The sequence below is a fragment of the Oncorhynchus mykiss genome, chromosome 31, assembly GCF_013265735.2.
Source record: "Oncorhynchus mykiss isolate Arlee chromosome 31, USDA_OmykA_1.1, whole genome shotgun sequence".
NCBI lineage: Eukaryota > Metazoa > Chordata > Actinopteri > Salmoniformes > Salmonidae > Oncorhynchus > Oncorhynchus mykiss.
The window spans coordinates 8,497,321-8,522,775 of record NC_050571.1 but is presented as its reverse complement, the minus strand read 5'-3'; the positions used below and the strand labels follow the sequence as shown (position 1 = coordinate 8,522,775).

At 39.6% G+C, this 25,455-nt stretch overlaps 1 protein-coding gene across 4 annotated transcripts in view; it reads right to left on the bottom strand.

The window, feature by feature from the left end:
• Window positions 1-21,271, bottom strand: part of LOC110504553 (glycine receptor subunit alphaZ1) — a 99,921-nt gene extending 78,650 nt beyond the window's left edge. For 3 of the 4 annotated variants that reach the window (XM_036969878.1, XM_036969879.1, XM_036969880.1), the window contains exons 1-2: window positions 20,280-21,271; window positions 3,227-3,351 (exon numbers count right to left, since the gene is read on the bottom strand). In XM_036969878.1, coding sequence (XP_036825773.1) covers window positions 3,227-3,351; window positions 20,280-20,350 — 196 coding nt within the window. In that variant the 5' untranslated portion in view covers window positions 20,351-21,271. The remainder of the gene's footprint in view (window positions 1-3,226; window positions 3,352-20,279) is intronic. The other variant, XM_036969881.1, reaches the window with a different exon arrangement.
• Between the last annotated feature and the right edge of the window lie 4,184 nt (window positions 21,272-25,455).

The window sequence follows — 25,455 nt, the reverse complement described above, 5'->3', positions numbered from 1 at the left end:
AATGCCTTAGCAGTTCTAACGTTCTATTGTTCTAAACAATGCCTTCTAACGTTCTAACATTGTAAGGTTATAAAGAATGCCTTCTAACGTTCCAATGTTCTAATGTTCTAAAGAATGCCTTCTAACGTTCCAATGTTCTAAAGAATGCCTTCTAATGTTCTAACATTCTAATGTTCCAAAGAATGCCGTCTAACGTTCTAACATTCTAATGTTCCAAAGAATGCCTTCTAACGTTCTAATGTTCTAAAGAATGCCTTTGCAGTTCTACAATTCTATAAACACTATTTTTGAAGTTCTAATTATATAAAGGGTATTTTTATCATTCTAATTATATAAAGGATATCTTTACCATTCTAATTATATAAAGGGTATTTTTATCATTCTAATTATATAAAGGATATCTTTACCATTCTAATTATATAAAGGATATCTTTACCATTCTAATTGTATAAAGGATATCTTTACCATTCTAATTGTATAAAGGATATCTTTACCATTCTAATTGTATAAAGGATATCTTTACCATTCTAATTATATAAAGGATATCTTTACCATTCTAATTGTATAAAGGATATCTTTATCATTCTAATTATATAAAGGATATCTTTACCATTCTAATTGTATAAAGGATATCTTTACCATTCTAATTGTATAAAGGATATCTTTACCATTCTAATTGTATAAAGGATATCTTTACCATTCTAATTGTATAAAGGATATCTTTATCATTCTAATTATATAAAGGATATCTTTACCATTCTAATTATATAAAGGATATCTTTACCATTCTAATTATATAAAGGATATCTTTACCATTCTAATTGTATAAAGGATATCTTTACCATTCTAATTATATAAAGGATATCTTCACCATTCTAATTGTATAAAGGATATCTTTACCATTCTAATTGTATAAAGGATATCTTTATCATTCTAATTATATAAAGGATATCTTTACCATTCTAATTGTATAAAGGATATCTTTATCATTCTAATTGTATAAAGGATATCTTTACCATTCTAATTCTATATAATATATTAGCAGTTCTAAAGTTCCACTGTGTTTACTGTATATCTTATAAACAACCATCATTCTCTGATGAAGACGTTTCTTAGTCTTTGTACAGACGTTCATTATTAAGAAATGACCTGCCGGCCTGTTTATTTCATGAATGGGATTCATGTGTTTGGCTGGCAGGGATGGGAGAAGGACTACTTGAATGAGTGAGTCTACCACTCACACTACAAATACAGTGTTGACCTGACAGCCATGACTAACCTCTGAATCTATCTCACATTGTTCCATCCCATGACAATAGGCCTCTCGCCACACACTAGTCATATAATTAACATTATACTCTACGTAAAGTCATGTATTTTCTCTTAATATGCAAAGACATGTTACATTAGGGGCGGCAGGGTAGCCTAGTGGTTAGAGCGTTGGGCTAGTAAATAAAAATTAGAACACTGTTAGCTTTCATATCCGACCCTATTTAGACTCACTAGCACGAAAACGGCTATTGTGCTTCTTGTATTAGTGCTCTTGACAAGCCCGCGGAGGCTGAGCGGATCCTGTCGTGAACACTTTCTCTGGGCATTGTACTATAACGGTGATGGAGGGTTCTATTACAGCAGTGGATCACAACAGAACACAACACTCTAGTTTCATATATCAAAGTAACTGTGATATATAGTAGGTTTAGCTGAGAGCAGAACTCTACAGGTGCCAGACAAGACCAGCACAGCATACGATCTGTCGTGATGTTATCACTGTGAATTGAGACGTCGGCTTAAAAAACAACATTCATACCAAAGCCTCTGAACATCAAACAGTTTAATAAAGCAAAGAAAAAGTGTTGTTGTTGTTGTTGTTGTTGTTGTTGTTGCAGTGAACATCGTGAGCGAAGTGAGTATTGTGTTAGAGACGTTATGTAGTCTAACTGTATGAGCAGATGTGGTTTTGCAACTCTAGCAGGCTGAATAATTCATGCTTAGTCACAGCAAACACTCCTGGATTCAGTACTGCATATACTGAGATATCATACTCATGGAAATCACATGTAACATACCTGTAAAAAGCACAGCAATTCTGGGGCCAAAACATCATGTTAAACATGGACACAGAGTAGCAGTCCCATTGTAGTTAGTTAACGTGAAATATTTGCAAAGTATCAAAGCATGTATGATAGATAGATAATCAGAATCAAATTCCTTCAAATGTCTTCAGAAACAATCTCAGTGTATGGTATGGAAACTGGTTGTTTGTGGGAGTGGTTTCTCATGCAGAACATTGGATTCATGTTTTTGTCTTATTATTATAGACCCCCACAATTACGGAATTGTGGGGGGTAATATTCCAATATATATATATATATATATATATATTTATACCATATTTATATATATATATATTTACCATATGTGAATTATTATACCACCTCAGATAAGGATGTACTGATAAAAATTGTAGTATTAATATTAGAGCAGAAAATATTATAAAATAAAGGAACTCTCATCAAAATTATGAAGACTTCTTTCAAACGCTCCAACATAAATTTGGTGTGTTGCCACAACAGTGCTCTACCATTAAACAACATGGTTGGGATATGAGTCATCATAACGTAGCTGTATTGCCATAGTTCAATAAGGAAACCCCTCTGACATGTATCTTTATGGGGGCTTCCATATAGGGAAAGGTCACTTTTAACGTTACGGAAAACATGTTTAGCAACACACTGCCTTTACCACCAAAACAGACATTCAGGACATTGAGACGGTTGTGACGTTTTTTGTACAGGAATGTAGCCAGCCATAAACAACTTCATTGTAGCCACATCCTGTAAATATATTGAGGATTTGTGAATATCGTAACAGCTTAAATTCGATATTTTAAGGTTTAAAAGTGTGACGTGTTTGTTTAAGGTGCAAAAAGTGTTAAAATTTGTTAAAATTAAATTTAAAAAAAAGGTTAATAAGTGTGTTTAATGTGTGAAAATGACCTCACTTGAAAAATGTATTCAAAGAACCAACACATTTTAATCAGAATTATTTGCTAAAGCCCAAATCAATAGTAAAATGAAGGTGTAATATATATATTCATTTTATATAGATTTCAATGTTTAACTACACTGTCCTCTCTTTACGATCCTGACTGGAATATGTTATTTCTGGTTGTGCTTGGCTACATTCCTGTTTTATCCCACTGTGTCTCGGTGGCTGCTCCTACCTTTGAAATTAGGTCTGATTCTTGCATCGTAACCCGAAACTTTGCCCATGAGTTTGTCCAGGAACTCAGAGGGAGGCATTGGGGAGGCGGCTTTTCGAGCCGCGGCTTCTTTAGAGGCTGCCAAGCTAGAGAGAGAAGAGAGAAAATAAAAAAAAGAGAGCGAGAGAGCGAGAGAGCGAGAGAGAGAGAGAGAGAGAGAGAGAGAGAGAGAGAGCGAGAGAGAGAGAGAGAGAGAGAGAGAGAGAGAGAGAGAGATATGGGTGCACAACTGAGATTTAAAATGGTGAGTTGTTGTCATACATAGCATCATTCTGAGAGTAATCCCATCCAACAAGTATTTTCTGTTGAGGGATGCTACCTTTACGGGTTCCCTTCCCTTGTCCATTTGTTATATAATGTGCCTCAATATGAGGTATGAACTATGTTACTTGTCTTCCAAATGAATAGAGCAGTTTGATCAGCTCCATGTAATGTAGGGACTTTGTGGGGAACTTTTAGGAAGTCTCCACTTGGTGAGTTATATGCTCAGAGGACAATCAATAATATTGATTGTCCATTAAGTTGTTGATATTTGACTCCTTCACATCGTAGCCTACAACACAAGCATTTCGTTACACCCGTAATTTTATCTGCTAAATATGTGCAGGTGACCAATAACATTTGATTTGATATAAACACAGAACATACATCATGTTTATTGGATATTTTCTAAATGTCTTATCTACATGCATTGTTTTATGTTCTATATCCATCAACAAAATAATATTAACATTTCCTACACAGAATAAAAGCAAGATTTTACATAACCACAGATACCTGTAACCTCACAATCCATTTCCTGTGATGACAGGATAATGAAACAATCAACGTTTTTGAAAATATCACAAACATACCAATTTATAGCTCCAAAAAGAAAGCTGAAAACAGAAAATATGTTAATTACTTCTCCATTTGTTCGGAGAATTTGCATATTCTGCATATCAAGGAATAAACCATCTAGTGGATAATAAGGGATGACAGATAATGACCAGGGTGGCATTCCCTTTAATGTCTCATGCAAGCAGTCTGCCAGGGGGCCTGGTCCACCCTTACTTACCTCCTTTCCCTTCCAAATAAAATACTGAAATACTGATTATTTATTTGACGGAGACGAGCGCCGACAGAAAGACAAAATCAATCCCAGTTAAAGCGTCAGAACGAGTAAAACAGCGCCCCCTATCTGTCTCGGTATGTGTAGACAATGTATCTGACGCCGTCTGGAATGAAAGAGTGTATCATGTCATACTATTTCTGACCAGACAGCATCAGATACATGGGATACATATAGAGTGGCGCTGTTTCTCTGGGATTACATACAGATATCTGGTTTCAGCCTTTTACCAATTGGAAAGGAAAGTTGGCGGGTGCATAGTGCATTATTAGAATGACGGATTGCCCTAAATTAAATTGATGTTGAGCCAAAATGATATAATTACTCCTGTCTAAATAAAATAATTCAAAACACTTCACCAGGGAGCACGACTTAGCCACATTGGATCATTAGCTTCTAGCCACATTGGATCCTTAGCTTCTAGCCACATTGGATCATTAGCTTCTAGCCACATTGGATCATTAGCTTCTAGCCACATTGGATCCTTAGCTTCTAGCCACATTGGATCATTAGCTTCTAGCCACATTGGATCATTAGCTTCTAGCCACATTGGATCCTTAGCTTCTAGCCACATTGGATCCTTAGCTTCTAGCCACATTGGATCCTTAGCTTCTAGCCACATTGGATCATTAGCTTCTAGCCACATTGGATCCTTAGCTTCTAGCCACATTGGATCATTAGCTTCTAGCCACATTGGATCCTTAGCTTCTAGCCACATTGGATCATTAGCTTCTAGCCACATTGGATCATTAGCTTCTAGCCACATTGGATCATTAGCTTCTAGCCACATTGGATCATTAGCTTCTAGCCACATTGGATCATTAGCTTCTAGCCACATTGGATCCTTAGCTTCTAGCCACATTGGATCCTTAGCTTCTAGCCACATTGGATCATTAGCTTCTAGCCACATTGGATCCTTAGCTTCTAGCCACATTGGATCATTAGCTTCTAGCCACATTGGATCCTTAGCTTCTAGCCACATTGGATCCTTAGCTTCTAGCCACATTGGATCCTTAGCTTCTAGCCACATTGGATCATTAGCTTCTAGCCACATTGGATCATTAGCTTCTAGCCACATTGGATCCTTAGCTTCTAGCCACATTGGATCATTAGCTTCTAGCCACATTGGATCATTAGCTTCTAGCCACATTGGATCATTAGCTTCTAGCCACATTGGATCATTAGCTTCTAGCCACATTGGATCATTAGCTTCTAGCCACATTGGATCATTAGCTTCTAGCCACATTGGATCATTAGCTTCTAGCCACATTGGATCATTAGCTTCTAGCCACATTGGATCCTTAGCTTCTAGCCACATTGGATCATTAGCTTCTAGCCACATTGGATCATTAGCTTCTAGCCACATTGGATCATTAGCTTCTAGCCACATTGGATCATTAGCTTCTAGCCACATTGGATCATTAGCTTCTAGCCACATTGGATCATTAGCTTCTAGCCACATTGGATCCTTAGCTTCTAGCCACATTGGATCCTTAGCTTCTAGCCACATTGGATCCTTAGCTTCTAGCCACATTGGATCATTAGCTTCTAGCCACATTGGATCATTAGCTTCTAGCCACATTGGATCCTTAGCTTCTAGCCACATTGGATCCTTAGCTTCTAGCCACATTGGATCATTAGCTTCTAGCCACATTGGATCCTTAGCTTCTAGCCACATTGGATCATTAGCTTCTAGCCACATTGGATCCTTAGCTTCTAGCCACATTGGATCCTTAGCTTCTAGCCACATTGGATCCTTAGCTTCTAGCCACATTGGATCCTTAGCTTCTAGCCACATTGGATCCTTAGCTTCTAGCCACATTGGATCCTTAGCTTCTAGCCACATTGGATCCTTAGCTTCTAGCCACATTGGATCCTTAGCTTCTAGCCACATTGGATCCTTAGCTTCTAGCCACATTGGATCCTTAGCTTCTAGCCACATTGGATCCTTAGCTTCTATTTAAAAAAAATGCTGTGGATTGCTTCAAATCACAAGTGTGGGGGAAGACTGTAATTTGGGTAGTGAACGTGGCAATTGGTCTAGCTGATTGATTTGCGGCTATCAGTGACAAGCGTCTAAAATATGTGTGAACATCATGTTTTCTTGAGCAGAATTTAAAATATTGAGACAGGAAGAAGGGGAGGGAGGTGTGGTGAAAATATGGTGTGTCTCCAGAATGCATGCTATATAGGAAAGTGGCCGTTTTTCAATGTCTTGTTTCGGATCGACTTAAACTCGTAGGGCACATATTTTTTTTCTTCGCCTCACACAACTCAACAAAGTCTGTTTTTTTAAACATCCATTGCAAATGATAGTTCCTGAGAATATGAAAAATCTTTCCAACACTCCTGGCCTCGATAATCACCAGACTCGATGTGAAAGAACCAAATTTCATGATCTGATGATCCCATATATCCTGTGGAAACGTCACAAAGAAACAGCTTTCTATACCAAACTCACTGGCGCAGGAAACGTCGAGGGCAGGAAATAGGCTAGTTGATACAATCTTGCAAGTTCGTTAGCAACAGGATCGGGCCCGACACTGTGATAATTAGATACAAATGTCGAACTTCACTAGCAATAGCTCAAGTCATAACAGATAGAAAGGGGGGCAGACAGGTGGAGAAGAGAGATGAATGTGATTGTAAGGACCTGAATTTTCGTCAGGATATTTTCTACTGTTTTTATTTTGTCGGCTTTAGGCCTATGGTTGAGGGTGGAAGTTATAGGCCTACTGCTGCATTGCCCTATAGGGTATCTCTGAGTTCTATGCTCATGCCTTCAGCCGCCAATGGAACACAGTGTATCAATGTGTCCAAATGGTAGAGGCTAGTGCTCTTGCCATAGTTGAGTTATAACTTTTTGATTTTACTTCAGATTTTTATGATTAATCTCGTGATAATGATTTGGGAAAACAAATTAAAATGAAACCGTTCCACGAAAATGTGCATAAATAAATATTCATAACTGGCACGCAGATAAGTAGAAATGGTAGAATAAATTGTAAGCTTCCCCAAACTTGAACCTCACGAGCTGCCTATGATCTTTACTAATACTACCATTTAAAAAATGCGCCCTCCTCTGGAATTCAAATGCCCTTCCAACTGATGGCCTCGGGTCTGATTGCAGTCTTCTGAAACTGAGATGGTAAAGAAAAGAAAAGTTCCAATAAACACCACCGCAAAATACAACTAAAATCTATGTGTGATCGTGATCATAACACCAAAGACGAGGCTTATTTTTTATACCACTGTGATCATTAACGCAACAACATATGGCATATTTTGTCATGTCAGCGCAAAAGGTAATCCTACACATATCAACCAACTGCCCCCATCAGTAGACTAACATATTAACCAACTGCTCACATCAGTAGACTAACATATTAACCAACTGCCCCCATCAGTAGACTAACATATCGACCAACTGCCCCCATCAGTAGACTAACATATCAACCAACTGCCCCCATCAGTAGACTAACATATTAACCAACTGCCCCCATCAGTAGACTAACATATTAACCAACTGCCCCCATCAGTAGACTAACAAATTAACCAACTGGCCCATCAGTAGACTAACATATTAACCAACTGGCCCCATCAGTAGACTAACATATTAACCAACTGCCCCATCAGTAGACTAACATATTAACCAACTGCCCCCATCAGTAGACTAACATATTAACCAACTGCCCCCATCAGTAGACTAACAAATTAACCAACTGGCCCATCAGTAGACTAACATATTAACCAACTGGCCCCATCAGTAGACTAACATATTAACCAACTGCCCCATCAGTAGACTAACATATTAACCAACTGCCCCCATCAGTAGACTAACATATTAACCAACTGCCCCCATCAGTAGACTAACATATTAACCAACTGGCCCCATCAGTAGAATAACATATTAACCAACTGGCCCCATCAGTAGACTAACATATTAACCAACTGCCCCCCCCCATCAGTAGACTAACATATTAACCAACTGCCCCCATTAGTAGACTAACATATTAACCAACTGCCCCATCAGTAGACTAACATATTAACCAACTGCCCCCATCAGTAGACTAACATATTAACCAACTGGCCCCCATCAGTAGACTAACATATTAACCAACTGCCCCACCCCATCAGTAGACTAACATATTAACCAACTGCCCCCATTAGTAGACTAACATATTAACCAACTGCCCCATCAGGAGACTAACATATTAACCAACTGGCCCCCATCAGTAGACTAACATATTAACCAACTGCCCCCATCAGTAGACTAACATATTAAGAAACTGCCCCCATCAGTAGACTAACATATTAACCAACTGGCCCATCAGTAGACTAACATATTAACCAACTGCCCCCATCAGTAGACTAACATATTAACCAACTGCCCCCGCCAACAGTAGACTAACATATTAACCAACTGCCCTCATCAGTAGACTAACATATTAAGCAACTGCCCCCATCAGTAGAGTAACATATTAACCAACTGCCCTCATCAGTAGACTAACATATTAACCAACTACCCCCATCAGTAGACTAACATATTAACCAACTGCCCCCATCAGTAGAGTAACATATTAACCAACTGCCCTCATCAGTAGACTAACATATTAACCAACTGGCCCATCAGTAGACTAACATATTAACCAACTGCCCCCATCAGTAGACTAACATATTAACCAACTGCCCTCCCCCATCAGTAGACTAACATATTAACCAACTGCCCCCATCAGTAGACTAACATATTAACCAACTGCCCCCATCAGTAGACTAACATATTAACCAACTGCCCCATCAGTAGACTAACATATTAACCAACTGCCCCCCCCCCCCATCAGTAGACTAACATATTAACCAACTGGCCCATCAGTAGACTAACATATTAACCAACTGCCCCATCAGTAGACTAACAAATTAACCAACTGCCCCCCCCCATCAGTAGACTAACATATTAACCAACTGCCCCATCAGTAGACTAACATATTAACCAACTGGCCCCATCAGTAGACTAACATATTAACCAACTGGCCCCATCAGTAAACTAACATATTAACCAACTGCCCCCCCCATCAGTAGACTAACATATTAACCAACTGCCCCATCAGTAGACTAACATATTAACCAACTGCCCCCATCAGTAGACTAACATATTAACCAACTGGCCCCATCAGTAGACTAACATATTAACCAACTGCCCCATCAGTAGACTAACATATTAAGCAAATGCCCCATCAGTAGACTAACAAATTAACCAACTGCCCCCCCCATCAGTAGACTAACATATTAACCAACTGCCCCCATCAGTAGACTAACATATTAACCAACTGGCCCCCATCAGTAGACTAACATATTAACCAACTGCCCCCATCAGTAGACTAACATATTAACCAACTGCCCCCCCCCATCAGTAGACTAACATATTAACCAACTGCCCCCCCCATCAGTAGACTAACATATTAACCAACTGCCCCCATTAGTAGACTAACATATTAACCAACTGCCCCATCAGTAGACTAACATATTAACCAACTGCCCCCATCAGTAGACTAACATATTAACCAACTGGCCCCCATCAGTAGACTAACATATTAACCAACTGCCCCCATCAGTAGACTAACATATTAAGAAACTGCTCCCATCAGTAGACTAACATATTAACCAACTGGCCCATCAGTAGACTAACATATTAACCAACTGCCCCCATCAGTAGACTAACATATTAACCAACTGCCCCCCTCCCCATCAGTAGACCAACATATTAACCAACTGCCCCCATCAGTAGACTAACATATTAAGCAACTGCCCCCATCAATAGAGTAACATATTAACCAACTGCCCTCATCAGTAGACTAACATATTAACCAACTACCCCCATCAGTAGACTAACATATTAACCAACTGCCCCCATCAGTAGAGTAACATATTAACCAACTGCCCTCATCAGTAGACTAACATATTAACCAACTGGCCCATCAGTAGACTAACATATTAACCAACTGCCCCCATCAGTAGACTAACATATTAACCAACTGCCCCCCCCCCCCATCAGTAGACTAACATATTAACCAACTGGCCCATCAGTAGACTAACATATTAACCAACTGCCCCCATCAGTAGACTAACATATTAACCAACTGTCCCATCAGTAGACTAACATATTAACCAACTGCCCCCATCAGTAGACTAACATATTAACCAACTGGCCCATCAGTAGACTAACATATTAACCAACTGCCCCATCAGTAGACTAACAAATTAACCAACTGCCCCCCCCCCATCAGTAGACTAACATATTAACCAACTGCCCCATCAGTAGACTAACATATTAACCAACTGGCCCCATCAGTAGACTAACATATTAACCAACTGGCCCCATCAGTAGACTAACATATTAACCAACTGCCCCATCAGTAGACTAACATATTAACCAACTGCCCCATCAGTAGACTAACAAATTAACCAACTGCCCCCCCCCCCATCAGTAGACTAACATATTAACCAACTGCCCCATCAGTAGACTAACATATTAACCAACTGCCCCCATCAGTAGACTAACATATTAACCAACTGCCCCCATCAGTAGACTAACATATTAACCAACTGCCCCATCAGTAGACTAACATATTAACCAACTGCCCCCATCAGTAGACTAACATATTAACCAACTGCCCCCATCAGTAGACTAACATATTAACCAACTGCCCCATCAGTATACTAACATATTAACCAACTGCCCCCATCAGTAGACTAACATATTAACCAACTGGCACCATCAGTAGACTAACATATTAACCAACTGCCCCATCAGTAGACTAACATATTAACAACTTGCCCCATCAGTAGACTAACATATTAACCAACTGCCCCATCAGTAGACTAACAAATTAACCAACTGCCCCCCCCCCCCATCAGTAGACTAACATATTAACCAACTGCCCCATCAGTAGACTAACATATTAACCAACTGCCCCCATCAGTAGACTAACATATTAACCAACTGCCCCATCAGTAGACTAACACATTAACCAACTGACCCCCCCCCCCATCAGTAGACTAACATATTAACAAACTGCCCCATCAGTAGACTAACATATTAACCAACTGCCCCCCCCCATCAGTAGACTAACATATTAACCAACTGCCCCCATCAGTAGACTAACATATTAACCAACTGGCCCATCAGTAGACTAACATATTAACCAACTGGCCCCATCAGTAGACTAACATATTAACCAACTGCCCCATCAGTAGACTAACATATTAACCAACTGCCCCCCCCATCAGTAGACTAACATATTAACCAACTGCCCCCATCAGTAGACTAACATATTAACCAACTGCCCCCATCAGTAGAGTAACATATTAACCAACTGCCCCCATCAGTAGACTAACATATTAACCAACTGCCCCCCCCCCCATCAGTAGACTAACATATTAACCAACTGCCCCCATCAGTAGACTAACATATTAACCAACTGCCCCATCAGTAGACTAACATATTAACCAACTGCCCCCATCAGTAGACTAACATATTAACCAACTGCCCCATCAGTAGACTAACATATTAACCAACTGCCCCATCAGTAGACTAACATATTAACCAACTGACCCATCAGTAGAGTAACATATTAACCAACTGACCCATCAGTAGACTAACATATTAACCAACTGCCCTCATCAGTAGACTAACATATTAACCAACTGCCCCCATCAGTAGACTAACATATTAACCAACTGCCCCCATCAGTAGACTAACATATTAACCAACTGCCCCCATCAGTAGACTAACATATTAACCAACTGCCCCCATCAGTAGACTAACATATTAACCAACTGGCCCCATCAGTAGACTAACATATTAACCAACTGCCCCGTCAGTAGACTAACATATTAACCAACTGCCCCATCAGTAGACTAACATATTAACCAACTGCCCCATCAGTAGACTAACATATTAACCAACTGCCCCCATCTGTAGACTAACATATTAACCAACTGCCCCCCCCCATCAGTAGACTAACATATTAACCAACTTCCCCCATCAGTAGACTAACATATTAACCAACTGCCCCCATCAGTAGACTAACATATTAACCAACTGCCCCATCAGTAGACTAACATATTAACCAACTGCCCCATCAGTAGACTAACATATTAACCAACTGACCCATCAGTAGAGTAACATATTAACCAACTGACCCATCAGTAGACTAACATATTAACCAACTGCCCTCATCAGTAGACTCACATATTAACCAACTGCCCCCATCAGTAGACTAACATATTAACCAACTGCCCCCATCAGTAGACTAACATATTAACCAACTGCCCCCATCAGTAGACTAACATATTAACCAACTTCCCCCATCAGTAGACTAACATATTAACCAACTGCCCCATCAGTAGACTAACATATTAACCAACTGCCCCATCAGTAGACTAACATATTAACCAACTGCCCCATCAGTAGACTAACATATTAACCAACTGCCCCCATCTGTAGACTAACATATTAACCAACTGCCCCCCCCATCAGTAGACTAACATATTAACCAACTTCCCCCATCAGTAGACTAACATATTAACCAACTGCCCCCATCAGTAGACTAACATATTAACCAACTGCCCCATCAGTAGACTAACATATTAACCAACTGCCCCATCAGTAGACTAACATATTAACCAACTGACCCATCAGTAGAGTAACATATTAACCAACTGACCCATCAGTAGACTAACATATTAACCAACTGCCCTCATCAGTAGACTCACATATTAACCAACTGCCCCCATCAGTAGACTAACATATTAACCAACTGCCCCCATCAGTAGACTAACATATTAACCAACTGCCCCCATCAATAGACTAACATATTAACCAACTGCCCCCATCACACAGATCACCCCCAGATCACACCAGGATGGACATAGAACACTGAAGTGCTTTAAATTAGGAAGTTGCTGTCTCTCCATACTGCTACCAGTCTGTGTGTGGGTGGGCCACCCTAACTGCCAGGTCACTGGCCAGGCTGTGCTGCTGCTTTACTGTCACATGGGCAGGCACCAACTACCCCAGAGGCTGCTGCTGGGGTCAGCCAAGCACTACTCTCTCTACTCTCTATGCATCATGGCTTCATAGAACTCACTCATTGAAATGGCACGTGAAGGCTATATAGTATACTACAATGGTACCCTATAGTGCACTGCTTTTGACCAGTGGTGCACTATATAGGAGGGAATACTGTGCCATTTTGGATTCATTCCTAGATTTTCAATGGTTCCTCGCTATTGTTTACGCTTATGTTTGCGGTTTTGCTGCTGTGTCGTTGTTTGGAAATGTGCCATTGGAAACGCACATGCAGTATGTTGTTCACTGCCAAATAAGTTGATTCTATATTCACACTGATGACTGGACAGTGTTGATAACTGTCAACACTATCAGTGTTGCAGGTCTAATTTTCAACATTAGGTGACAATTGTGACAGCCAAAAGCAGCCCTGGTGGGTTAACTGATACCCGGAAGTCCTGGTGTGTTAACTGATACCCGGAAGTCCTGGTGTGTTAACTGATACCCGGAAGTCCTGGTGGGTTAACTGATACCCGGAAGCCCTGGTGGGTTAACTGATACCCGGAAGTCCTGGTGGGTTAACTGATACCCTGAAGCCCTTGTGGGTTAACTGATACCCGGAAGCCCTGGCGTGTTAACTGATACCCGGAAGTCCTGGTGGGTTAACTGATACCCGGAAGCCCTGTTGGGTTAACTGATACCCTGAAGCCCTTGTGGGTTAACTGATACCCGGAAGCCCTGGTGTGTTAACTGATACCCGGAAGCCCTGTTGGGTTAACTGATACCCTGAAGCCCTTGTGGGTTAACTGATACCCGGAAGCCCTGGTGTGTTAACTGATACCCTGAAGCCCTGGTGGGTTAACTGATACCCGGAAGCCCTTGTGGGTTAACTGATACCCTGAAGCCCTTGTGGGTTAACTGATTTCCTGAAGCCCTGGTGGGTTAACTGATACCCGGAAGCCCTTGTGGGTTAACTGATACCCTGAGGCCCTGGTGGGTTAACTGATACCCGGAAGCCCTGGTGGGTTAACTGATACCCTGAAGCCCTGGTGGGTTAACTGATATCCGGAAGCCCTGGTGGGTTAACTGATGCCCTGGTGGCCCTAGAACCCTGATACCCTGAACCTGATTGGCCTGAATCTGCAGGCCAATCAGTTTCTGTCAAGTCTGACAAATCACTGTGTCTCTTCCATCGATGCTGGCATTATGGTTCATTGATGGAATGTTCCTAAGAGTTACACTTCTTTACTAACCATTAATATCAATCCATACCAAGACAGACAAGTCTAGAATCCATAGCCTAGAATTCTAGAATTCTTCGAATACTATTAGAATTCTAGAACTTTGAATTCTAGAATGTTTTGCATGGAATTTTCTTTCAGCAGAAAATGCAGTGTATCAAGGATTATTCTAATACCAGTTAATTACCACACAACACGGTGGAATCCTATCATAATCACCTAAAATGCAATAGTCGGCTGTGACCACGAGGTTAGTACTAGGGATCAAGCGCTGGAAATAAACTATTGTTAGGACACACACAATACAGTTAATACCATGATCTAACGCTATGTTAAAAAGCTTTTGAATTTAGTATTGAACAAACACCCTCGAACTGACGACACAATCAGATTAGTCATAGAGAGATTAGACAGTGTCCTCTACAGAGATGATTGCCTTAGACAGCTAGCATTGGCCCATGCTGTGAGCCACGCAGGAATCTGTTTGACAGTGTGAAATTAGGGGACCGGCACACTCTTTCTCCTTACATTATTGTGGGGTTTGGTATAATAGAGGGAAATAATCGATGAGGAATGTGTAGCTTCGCTACCACACTAAATCACAACATCTATGGAGGTAAATCCCACACAAAACCACAGGCATTTGCACCAAGAAAATCTGGGACCATCACACTCTTTCTCCTTCGGTTTGAAAAAATAATCTATGAATGTAGGATAGACCCCTAAAACACTAAATCACATAATCAATAGGCCTAGAAGTCAATCGCACTCAAAACTACAGGACTCAGGATTCTACACCCATGGGGGATATCAACAAGATCATCTATGATTTCCTTCCCTCCGACTGGGCTTCTCCAGTCCCGAGTGACTTGTTCCTGAGTTTTGCATGATCAAAGTTTAGATTTACTTTTATAATTATTTCTGATCAATGCTTGCTTGGCCAGGCCACAGACAACCGTGGAGAGACTTGGTCCGCGTGGCCGGTGCTGAGGCAGCAGTAAAAAAAAACAGCTGACTCCCAGCACCAGAGAGAATAATATGCAAACAGTCTCTGAGCTCTGCATACTTTAATGTGGAGCACCAATCATTAGCGCTAAGTGTACCTCATTATGTTCTTAATAAAGCCTCTGAAGACCACAATCCTAATTGATCTCATCCTGGCTTTTCTGAAATAATCAAAGCCCGACCAAAGCCTTCATCCCCTCCCAGTCCCTGACACAGAAAAGACGGGGGGGGGGGAGTTCTGTTCTCCTTTTCAAACTGTTAACGTAATGTCTGTTAATAAACCAAGAATCATCATAAACATATATTTAAAAACAAAACATTACACAAAACGAATGACGAACGTGCGCAGCATAAGGTCATGCATTTGTCTTTTAGGAGTGTTATTGTGTTGAGCTGAAAAGAGAAAAAAAAAGATCAAGAAGTGAAACATGACTTGAATTAATGCGCCGTACAATGTCAGCATGCAGTACAGTACAGCATGCTGTATAGAACAACATATTGGACATGCATGGGAACTGGTATTATTGTGTGGACAATTGAAAGATTTCAGTGAATTCAAAGCTACGAATTTCTCCATTTCTTTCTCCGTGACTGAGTAGAAAGAGAGGTCGAGGCCATTGATGTTATTTATAGTGCTATCTGTCTTTGTCTATGTTGATAAATAGTGTATTATCATACATCAAGATTTGGAAATAAACCTGGCTAAAATGTGTGATTGTAAGGGATCGTGAACTCCACTGAGCTCGTCAATAGTTTTTTTTTTTATTAGAGGCTTATACATTTATAACTAAATATATCCATCTTTCCCACCCATCTGTTCTGTCAATGCATGTAGTACATCCTATCGGACCTGAAAAACAAGTGACTGCCATCCCCATCACCATCACAATGAACGGGGTATGGCTGGCGGAACAGCATGGTGTGTGTAAATATGATTTAACGAAGACACGGGGTTCAAATCTGTGATGAAATGAGGTTTTTAAAGGACCAATTCTATATAGGTGATTGGATACAACTGGTTCTGTGGTGTCTGTGCATGCAAGCAGCGCCACTGTTTTTTGCTGTTCAAGGCCAACTCAAGGTTATGTTTCATGAGTAGGGTCGCAAAGCTACTGGAAGTCACAGGAATCTTTAGTCATTTGGGTAATTAACAGAAAATCTTTGGTAATTTATACTTGAATAGCTTTGAAAAATATATTAATATATATATATTACTAATGTTATACATCCGTGTCCATACTGACAATGTGTTTCTAGTGGACGGAACACATAAGTTCAAGAGAAGACGGCCTAATTAATGGAAAAAGCGTCTAATCGACAATAGCATTATTTTCAATGAACTCTGCAACTCTTCCTACTATTGACGTTTTTCACCATGAGTTTGAGGCCTAAACATTGACAACAAGTATACAGCGACATGGTAAAATAAATAAAACAGTGTTATAAAAAATATAAAGGATATGGTATTTACTAAAATGGTGGTTTATATTTAGGATAATGTTTTACAGCTTTGTCTCTCTCTTTCTTTCTTTCTTTCTTTAATTTGTTCTGTATATTTTACATGTGATGAGGCCACACAGAGGGCCAGAGATCATTACAGACACCTGTGATAATCTGAAGTACCCAAAAAGGGCCACAATATGTCTTGTGCTAGATTACATAAAATCTTTGAAAGATACCGAAATTCCCAGTCGTTTACTGGTAAACTTTGAAAGTTTCCAGTAATATACCCACCCTTTGCAACCCTATTCATGAGCCTATAGGCCAGGTGATACTGGGGGGAATACATGAAATAATCAATTATAAATTAGCTTTACGTTTTCCAGTTCAATTTAGAAAGCATTCCATGAAATAGAAAAATCCGTAGATGTCACATCAACACGTTTTTTCCTAAATAGATTATTCCATATTGCTATGGAAAACTGTGCATGTTTTTGGGTGATTTAACTATTCAACTGAGAGTAATACGTCCCAAACATACGTGTCATGGTGTCAAAGATGGCATAAAATACAAGATAATAAAAAATAAAAAAAATTAAAAACACCATACATTCTACACTGTTGAGACTAGCATTTTTCTGCACAAATGTGAGGTACTAATTTTAGTGTCAGGCCTTTAATTGAATTTAAATCAGTGAATATTTATTCTCGAGAGACTATGTGTTCTCGAGAACATTTGCTGCATACATTCTCTCCAGTGATGGTGGTCTGGGATTCTTGTTAATGGATTAGGGCCACATGTTCACTTCCACACATTGGTGTGCGACGTTGCAGAAAGCAGTGTATATCCTGTTTATTATGGGCTCTACAGTGTATATCCTGTTTATTATGGGCTCTACAGTGTATATCCTGTTTAATATGGGCTATACAGTGTATTTCCTGTTTAATATGGGCTATACGGTGTATATCCTGTTTAATATGGGCTATACAGTGTATTTCCTGTTTAATATGGGCTATACGGTGTATATCCTGTTTATTATGGGCTCTACAGTGTATATCCTGTTTAATATGGGCTCTACAGTGTATATCCTGTTTAATATGGGCTATACGGTGTATATCCTGTTTAATATGGGCTATACAGTGTATTTCCTGTTTAATATGGGCTATACGGTGTATTTCCTGTTTAATATGGGCTATACAGTGTATTTCCTGTTTAATATGGGCTCTACAGTGTATATCCTGTTTCATATGGGCTATACGGTGTATTTCCTGTTTCATATGGGCTATACAGTGTATTTCCTGTTTAATAAGGGCTCTACGGTGTATATCCTGTGTAATATACGGTGTATTTCCTGTTTCATAAGGGCTATACAGTGTATTTCCTGTGTAATATACGGTGCAATAGAATGTGTTTTGAATGATTGAAATGCTCAATTTCCTCCCACTGTTTTCATGTTTGGTGGCAAAAGGATAGGGCATTTTGATTGAACAAACCCTAGTATTCGCAGATGTTTTGCAAATGCACATAGACTGACATAGACTATGATTAGGTAATTACATGTTTTCATTTGCTGTGTCAAATGCATACTTTATCTGATAGTCGTTCATTAAACGAGCGCGCAACTTTTCACATGGGCCACAAACTAACCCTGACGACCTGACGAAGATCCGTTTCGAATCTAAACCTTGTCAATAAATCGGTGAGTTGGGAGCTTTAACAGAGTACGGCCCTTCTTGTTATGTACTAGTATTCTATATTAGCCCAGCACGTATGCTTTTATGGATGTGCGTATGACCACAAACCTTTCCACAAACTAACCCTAACATTAATAGAAATTCAGAAAGAAATGTGCAATTTATATGAATGAATACGTTTGTGTATACAGTGATGTATATAATGTGCATTCATCAGGCTGTTTTGACGTTGACAAAGTAATCAATTATTGGTAATAAGTCATAAGTAATAAGTCTGAATTTGAAATGAGGTCTGGAGGTCTAGGTTGAGACTGGGAAAGAGATATCAATTAAGCAGAACTGCAGAGTTCAGCAGTGAGAGCTGAGGCTGCAAAATCCTGATTCTACTTCATTAGCTAAACACGCTGGCCAGAATGCTAAATTAACACTGTCTGTCTGCAAGGAATGTACATGGAATCCAATGGACTATAGAATAGAATATAGAATGTAAAGTAGTCTTAAAAAGAACTCATTTGATTCTAGAATGTAGGACGTAATGTTGATTAGGCATGCAATGCACAACACCATACACAGACAAAGAGCCATGTTTGGGCCAATGGGAGAGAAGCTGTTCTCTGAAAAGAATACCTGCCTCCCCTCCAATGAGAACATTGGAGATATCCCTGTTCACATTTACAGAGACTAATACACTTTATGTATGAGGATCACGAGCTTGATAGTAGTCGATAAATTCATACAAAGACAATCATGTCAAAACTAGAATATTCCTACTGGTCAGGGTGGATATACTGTGTGGTTACTGGGAGAAAACAAAACAGTCATCATCCAGCATAGTTACAGTTTATATCCTGTTAAATATACAAGTCTTAAAAAACATGATTTGTCCATTTCAATCACAATAGTTGAATACTATTAGCCTAATACTTTAACATGGCTGGCCCCATGAGAGAAATGAAGACAGTCACAAGACATTTCTCTTCTCAGTGAGTAGGTAATGGATAGGCCTACACACCAACAACAACAAAACTTCCCTGATATGTGTGTGAGAGTGTGCACTCAGTTCCTTTACTCTGACTTGCCTGTTGATAACATATGCCTCATCAGAGTTTACAACGTTTAGCGTTTGATGACCACTAGTGTTCGCTGTTAGCACCCGCTGTCTCTCTCACACACATCTTAATGTAATGTAGTGTGTGACTTAATGTAACTCACTCACAATAGAGGAATGATTAGGACTACATAAATATATAATAAAGCCTACGCAACTTTGATAATCGTGTGATTAAACCTAATCAATTGGTTGTGTCGATGTATTTCTATTCAGACTTTTGTCCATGCATGCTAAGCTGTGGTAGGATACATTCTGACCACCGTACAGCCCACAAGATATCAATGAAATTGTATTTAACACATTAAGAATGCACTGTAAAGTCAATAAATAATGTTCCTTACCTGAAAAATACTATTGTTTCCCACAAATAGATCCCGAGAGCGTTTATTCGATACATTTTTGCCGGTCTCATTCGGGCTACCTACAGCTCCAGGAGCACCAATAGGAGTAGAATTCCAATTCCTTGAATGATTTCGGACCTCCAAGGTAGGCAATTCTTCTGTTGCTTTTTTTTTCAGATTCCAGAGTCACAAGAAAACCACAAGATTTTCATAACCGCCCAGGCCATGAAACCGTCTTCCTTAGACCGCCGTTACTGATTCGGATAACCTAAATAATGAGTATTTTTTTCAGGACCACGGACAGCAGCAGACCCGGTTTGTGGGATTTCACTCAGCCTAGGTTATTGTTGCTTTGAGGGTACAGCACGTTAAGCTACGATACCACAGATATTTCCGACGTTTATTCTTTGCGATCCTAAACAGCAATTAGGGTTGTGTTACAAGGGAAATTTGTGAATTTGAACATTGCCTCCTTCAGTGATAAATGTGAGAATGTATGTGCTCTGCGTCTCAATGAATGTCTCAATCTCAGGAGAGGTTTAACTACGTGGTTGTATATCCCTTACGCATAGAACAGTGGCGGAATTCCACAGTTGTTACACGAAATATATACATACGTAGTCAGTGTTTTTTTTCTTTACGCTTTCTCTTATATGCATCCCAAAAACAGAGGTGTTGCTTTCAAGCCACACGTAGTTGTAGTTACCCCTGAGGTGCTGACTGATGTTTTTCTGCAGGTACTCTCTGTGTCTCGGTAGTTGACTCCCAGGGGTGAGTTGGAACTGCTGCAGAGAGCTACTTCCATTGTCCGGTCAAGTTCGGGACTCACAACTCGTTTTCGTCTTCTTGCATTTAAATTCCTCGCAACAATGTCAAAATGAGTGAAATCGGGATGTGACTAGCCTCTTCTTCCATTGCCTCCCATAACCCAGCGCTCTCACGTCAGACCAACACTGTATTTCTTGCTGCAGTCATTTACTAAACTCAAAAAAAGCTCCTCTCCTTTGAACACACGCCCACATAACGTTGTTATTGGTCTACATGTTGCTCCAACTAGTTAGGCTACGGCTCGGATTGGAGAGAGGGCTTGTCATCTGGAGAGTTTTAATGTCCCGCGCATTGGTATGGAACTAGAGAATAGTCCATGATTAATCAAATGTTAAATTATCATATTTCTATAAACTTTTTAGTTTCGTTAACTGTTTGCACACCCCGGGTCTACACTGGTTGACGTGTTAAAATGTTTTAAATCAAATCACATTTTATTGGTCACATAACCATGGTTAGAAGATATTATTGCGAGTGTAGCGAAATGCTTGTGACAGACTATACAATTATTATGTAATTATTCTTTTTTTTCCCGTTTTCATAGGAATTTGTCAGCCGGCATTAATTATTTTCATTTTTATTTAAATGTTCTTGTGGGTTACTTTTTGATTGACAAGTGAGCGTTGCAAGGGCGGCAAAAAAAAGGAAGCAGAAAGAAAGTATTTTGTTCAATATCATGCTTCGTTGCCTCCACTTGTATTTTCTGTTTGATTCTTGTTGTTTAATCGATATTGTTTTCCCTCCATGCAGACATTTATTAAAGAGAGGCTCTCTCCCCCTCTGTCTCTGCAGTAGCGCTATTTCATCGGCACCGCTGTCCACATTGTCCATTGAAACGTGATTCGGTTTCTAATGCAGCTCTCTTTCGGGAACGCAGTCACTAAATATCACGTGGCACACGGACGGTTGAGAAAGAATGGAATACGCACGATTAGAATACGGATGGATGGATATATGGTGCTTTTGTTCGTTCTCATCCACAGTATTCAACAGGAATCCGTCTCGTCCTATTGAGGAAACAGATACGTGTTTGCATCGTTTATCTCAAATAGAGACTCTAGCTCGTAGCTAAAGTGAGTCGAGGACTTGTATAATGTAATACTCTTCAGTCGACCACCTGGATGATATAAATTAAATAAATGCTTTGCTGTGAGTTTTCGAAAATACAACATTTCTCATTTGGGCTCCTAAATATGACATTACGTAATGATTGTGTTTCATCCGTTTAGAGTGCACTAATGACCATTACCCAAGAAGTTATCTAAGAAAATAAATAAATAAAGAAAATATCTGAGCCGAAATATAATTAGCTCTTGCTCTGAAAGGATAAACAACAGTTGGCCATATTATCCCAGAACACTGACATTAAATAAGCTTTTTTATATATTTTTTAAGGGCTCCTTAAATCATGCCTTTAGGCCAGGGGTTCTCAAACGTTTTGAGGCTGGAGACCCCTTTTGTGATAGAAAATTCACCAGGGACACACTCATAATCAGAACACACCTTGAGTGAGATCAAATTGCATAGTTCTACTATGCCTTAATAATTAGTGGATGGCTGGACGAACCAAGTCTCTGGCCCTAGGAAGGAACATTTTAAAGGCCCGCCTTTTGGCATCGGAGAGAAAATGTAGCAGTTTTCAAGAAAATTTCATGTAATTTGACAGATTTTGTCATGGGGCAGAAATATTTTTGTTGTTGTTGCAGCTTAAAACTAATATCCTACAATACTACACATTTTGCCACGAGACAGAGAGAAAATATTAAATTACAGTCCATTTATGTCAAAAAAAAATATATAGACATTTTTGGAGAACACAACAAGTATTGAGTTGAAAAGAGAATTGGTGCAGTACTGTGCAAACCAATATCCCTGTAAAATGCTGACCAGACTGGACACATCGCGTGCGCGAGCGTTGCAAAATACATGTTATTCAATCATTGCACCCACACTGCTATCGCGCGGGCTTCAGCGAACATCTGTGTAGCCAGGCGCTAAAATGGAAATTGGTTCTATTTGTGATGCTCAAGGCGTTACAAGTCCAGCCTCTCCCATCTCCTCATTGGTTTTTAGGAGCATATACCCACGTGGGTGATTGAAAGATGAACTTAGGTCCACACTCCGGTAGGTTCTATAAAGTTGGCTGCCAACCGCCATATGAAGTCAAAGAAGAAAAAGAAGGCTAAAGGAAGGAGGAGAGATGACGAGAAACAAATTCGGTTTACAGTTTTATCTGTGGATTAATTGTCGGAGACCTCAGGTAAAATAACAACCCAATATTTATATACCAGGGCAAATTAGCTAGCAACAGAAAGCTAGCTAGCTAAATTGCCATTAATGTTTAATGCTTTTTGACCTGTCCCCAAATGAATTGGTTCAGAGTTTGTTTTGATATTTCAACCTGCGTGTCCTGATCGTTTTGGTGTGGGTGAACAAAATCAACTTGCGCGTGATAAGATGCGTGCGGTCTGGTCAGCATGTAACACCATTCCCAGACTGGACGCGCGGGAGCGCCAGCGTGCGCTACCGTGCCCAAATTGATTTTGTCTCCCCACACCAAACGCGATCACGGCACGCAGGTTAATATATCAAAACACACTCTGAACCAACTATATTAATTTGGGGACAGATCGAAAAGCATGAAACATTTATGGCAATTTAGCTAGCTGGCTTGCAGTTGCTAGCTAATTTGTCCTATTTAGCTAGCTTGCAGTTGCTAGCTAATTTGTCCTATTTAGCTAGCTTGCTGTTGCTAGCTCATTTGTCCTATTTAGCTGGCTTGCAGTTGCTAGCTAATTTGTCCTATTTAGCTAGCTTGCTGTTGCTAGCTCATTTGTCCTGGGATATAAATGTTGAGTTGTTATTTTAACTGAAATGCACAAGGTCCTCTACTCCGACAGTTAATCCACACATAAAACGATCAACCAAATTGTTTCTAGTCATCCCTCCTTCTTCCAGGCTTTTTCTTCTTGGCGATTGGCATCTAAGTTTCATAGTATTACCACAACCGACCTCAGTTCATCTTTTGGGTATCTGCTTCTATAAACCAATGAGGAGATGGGAGAGGCAGGACTTGCACCGCGTTCAGTGTCACAAATAGAACAGACTTCTATTTTAGCGCCTTGGAAACGCAGACGCTCGTTGGCGCGAGCGAACAGTGTGGGTGAAATTATTGAAGAACATGTATGTGTACATTTATTTTGTGACGCGAGCGGTGTGGTCAGTATGTAAGCCTCCCAGGCCCACGCCGCTCAGGGTTAAGAAATTGCAGATAAATAATTTTAGGGTCGTTCTACCAACTCCACCAAGATTTCACCAAATATTAACATTCTGTCATAAAGAGCACATTTTCAACTTCATAAAAAAACATGTATTCCCACCACAAGAGGTTAAATACCAAACATTTAAAAAACTATATTAAGTGCCTGTTAAGTGCAAAATAAGGCAACAGGGTTGACAATATTTTCTTTAATTAACCATAAATCCAATTATAATAGTGGGAACTGAAGGTTGTTGTGTGCAACATGAAGTGGCAATTGAATGCGAGCTTAACAAACAAATATGACTTTGTTAAAACATTTCTAGCCTGTCTGTCTATGGGTAAAAAGGGTTGACTTGTTATGCTCAGCCCACCCAGTCTTCCAACACAAAACACCAGGAAATGGTCAAAAAGACTAGGACCAGCTCACATGCTTTTACTCTGGGAATTGACTATTAGATGTTCAATGTTTCTTTATTTATTATTATTATTATTTTTTTAAATAAATCGTTTCACCCTATTAAAACAAGAGTTCAGTTCACGTATCAGGGTTGACCCATAAAATGAGAGACTGACATAAATGAATCACTATTTACATATAATAAATAATAATCTTTTAATAATGACTTTGTCAAAACAACTAAATAACTAGGACTTTACAGTGACGGTGAAACTTTGAGAATTTTTTGGGGGATTAAGTTCAAATCTTCCTAGAGGTAACACAGGGTTGACGGAGGGCCATTTTAGTAAGCCGTTGTTCACATAAAAAAAAATCTTATTTATTGAATTCTCCATGTGGCCTATATTAAAGGGCACCTCATTTAATATATCAGGCTTTTAAAATTCAATATTGGTGCACTAAAATATCAAAGGGCACATTGTGGAACAACCCATTTCATTGTATTGTATTACATCCTCTATACATATTTCATGGATCCCTTGGCCAAAATGAGTTTAATCTGTTAGCGTTACTCATGAAAAAAAAATGAAATGAAATATTTTTTTTATATGAGTGTACAAAACATTAAGAACACCTTCCTTTACCACCCTATAGAATAAATTATAAACTGGGTGGTTTGAACCCTGAAT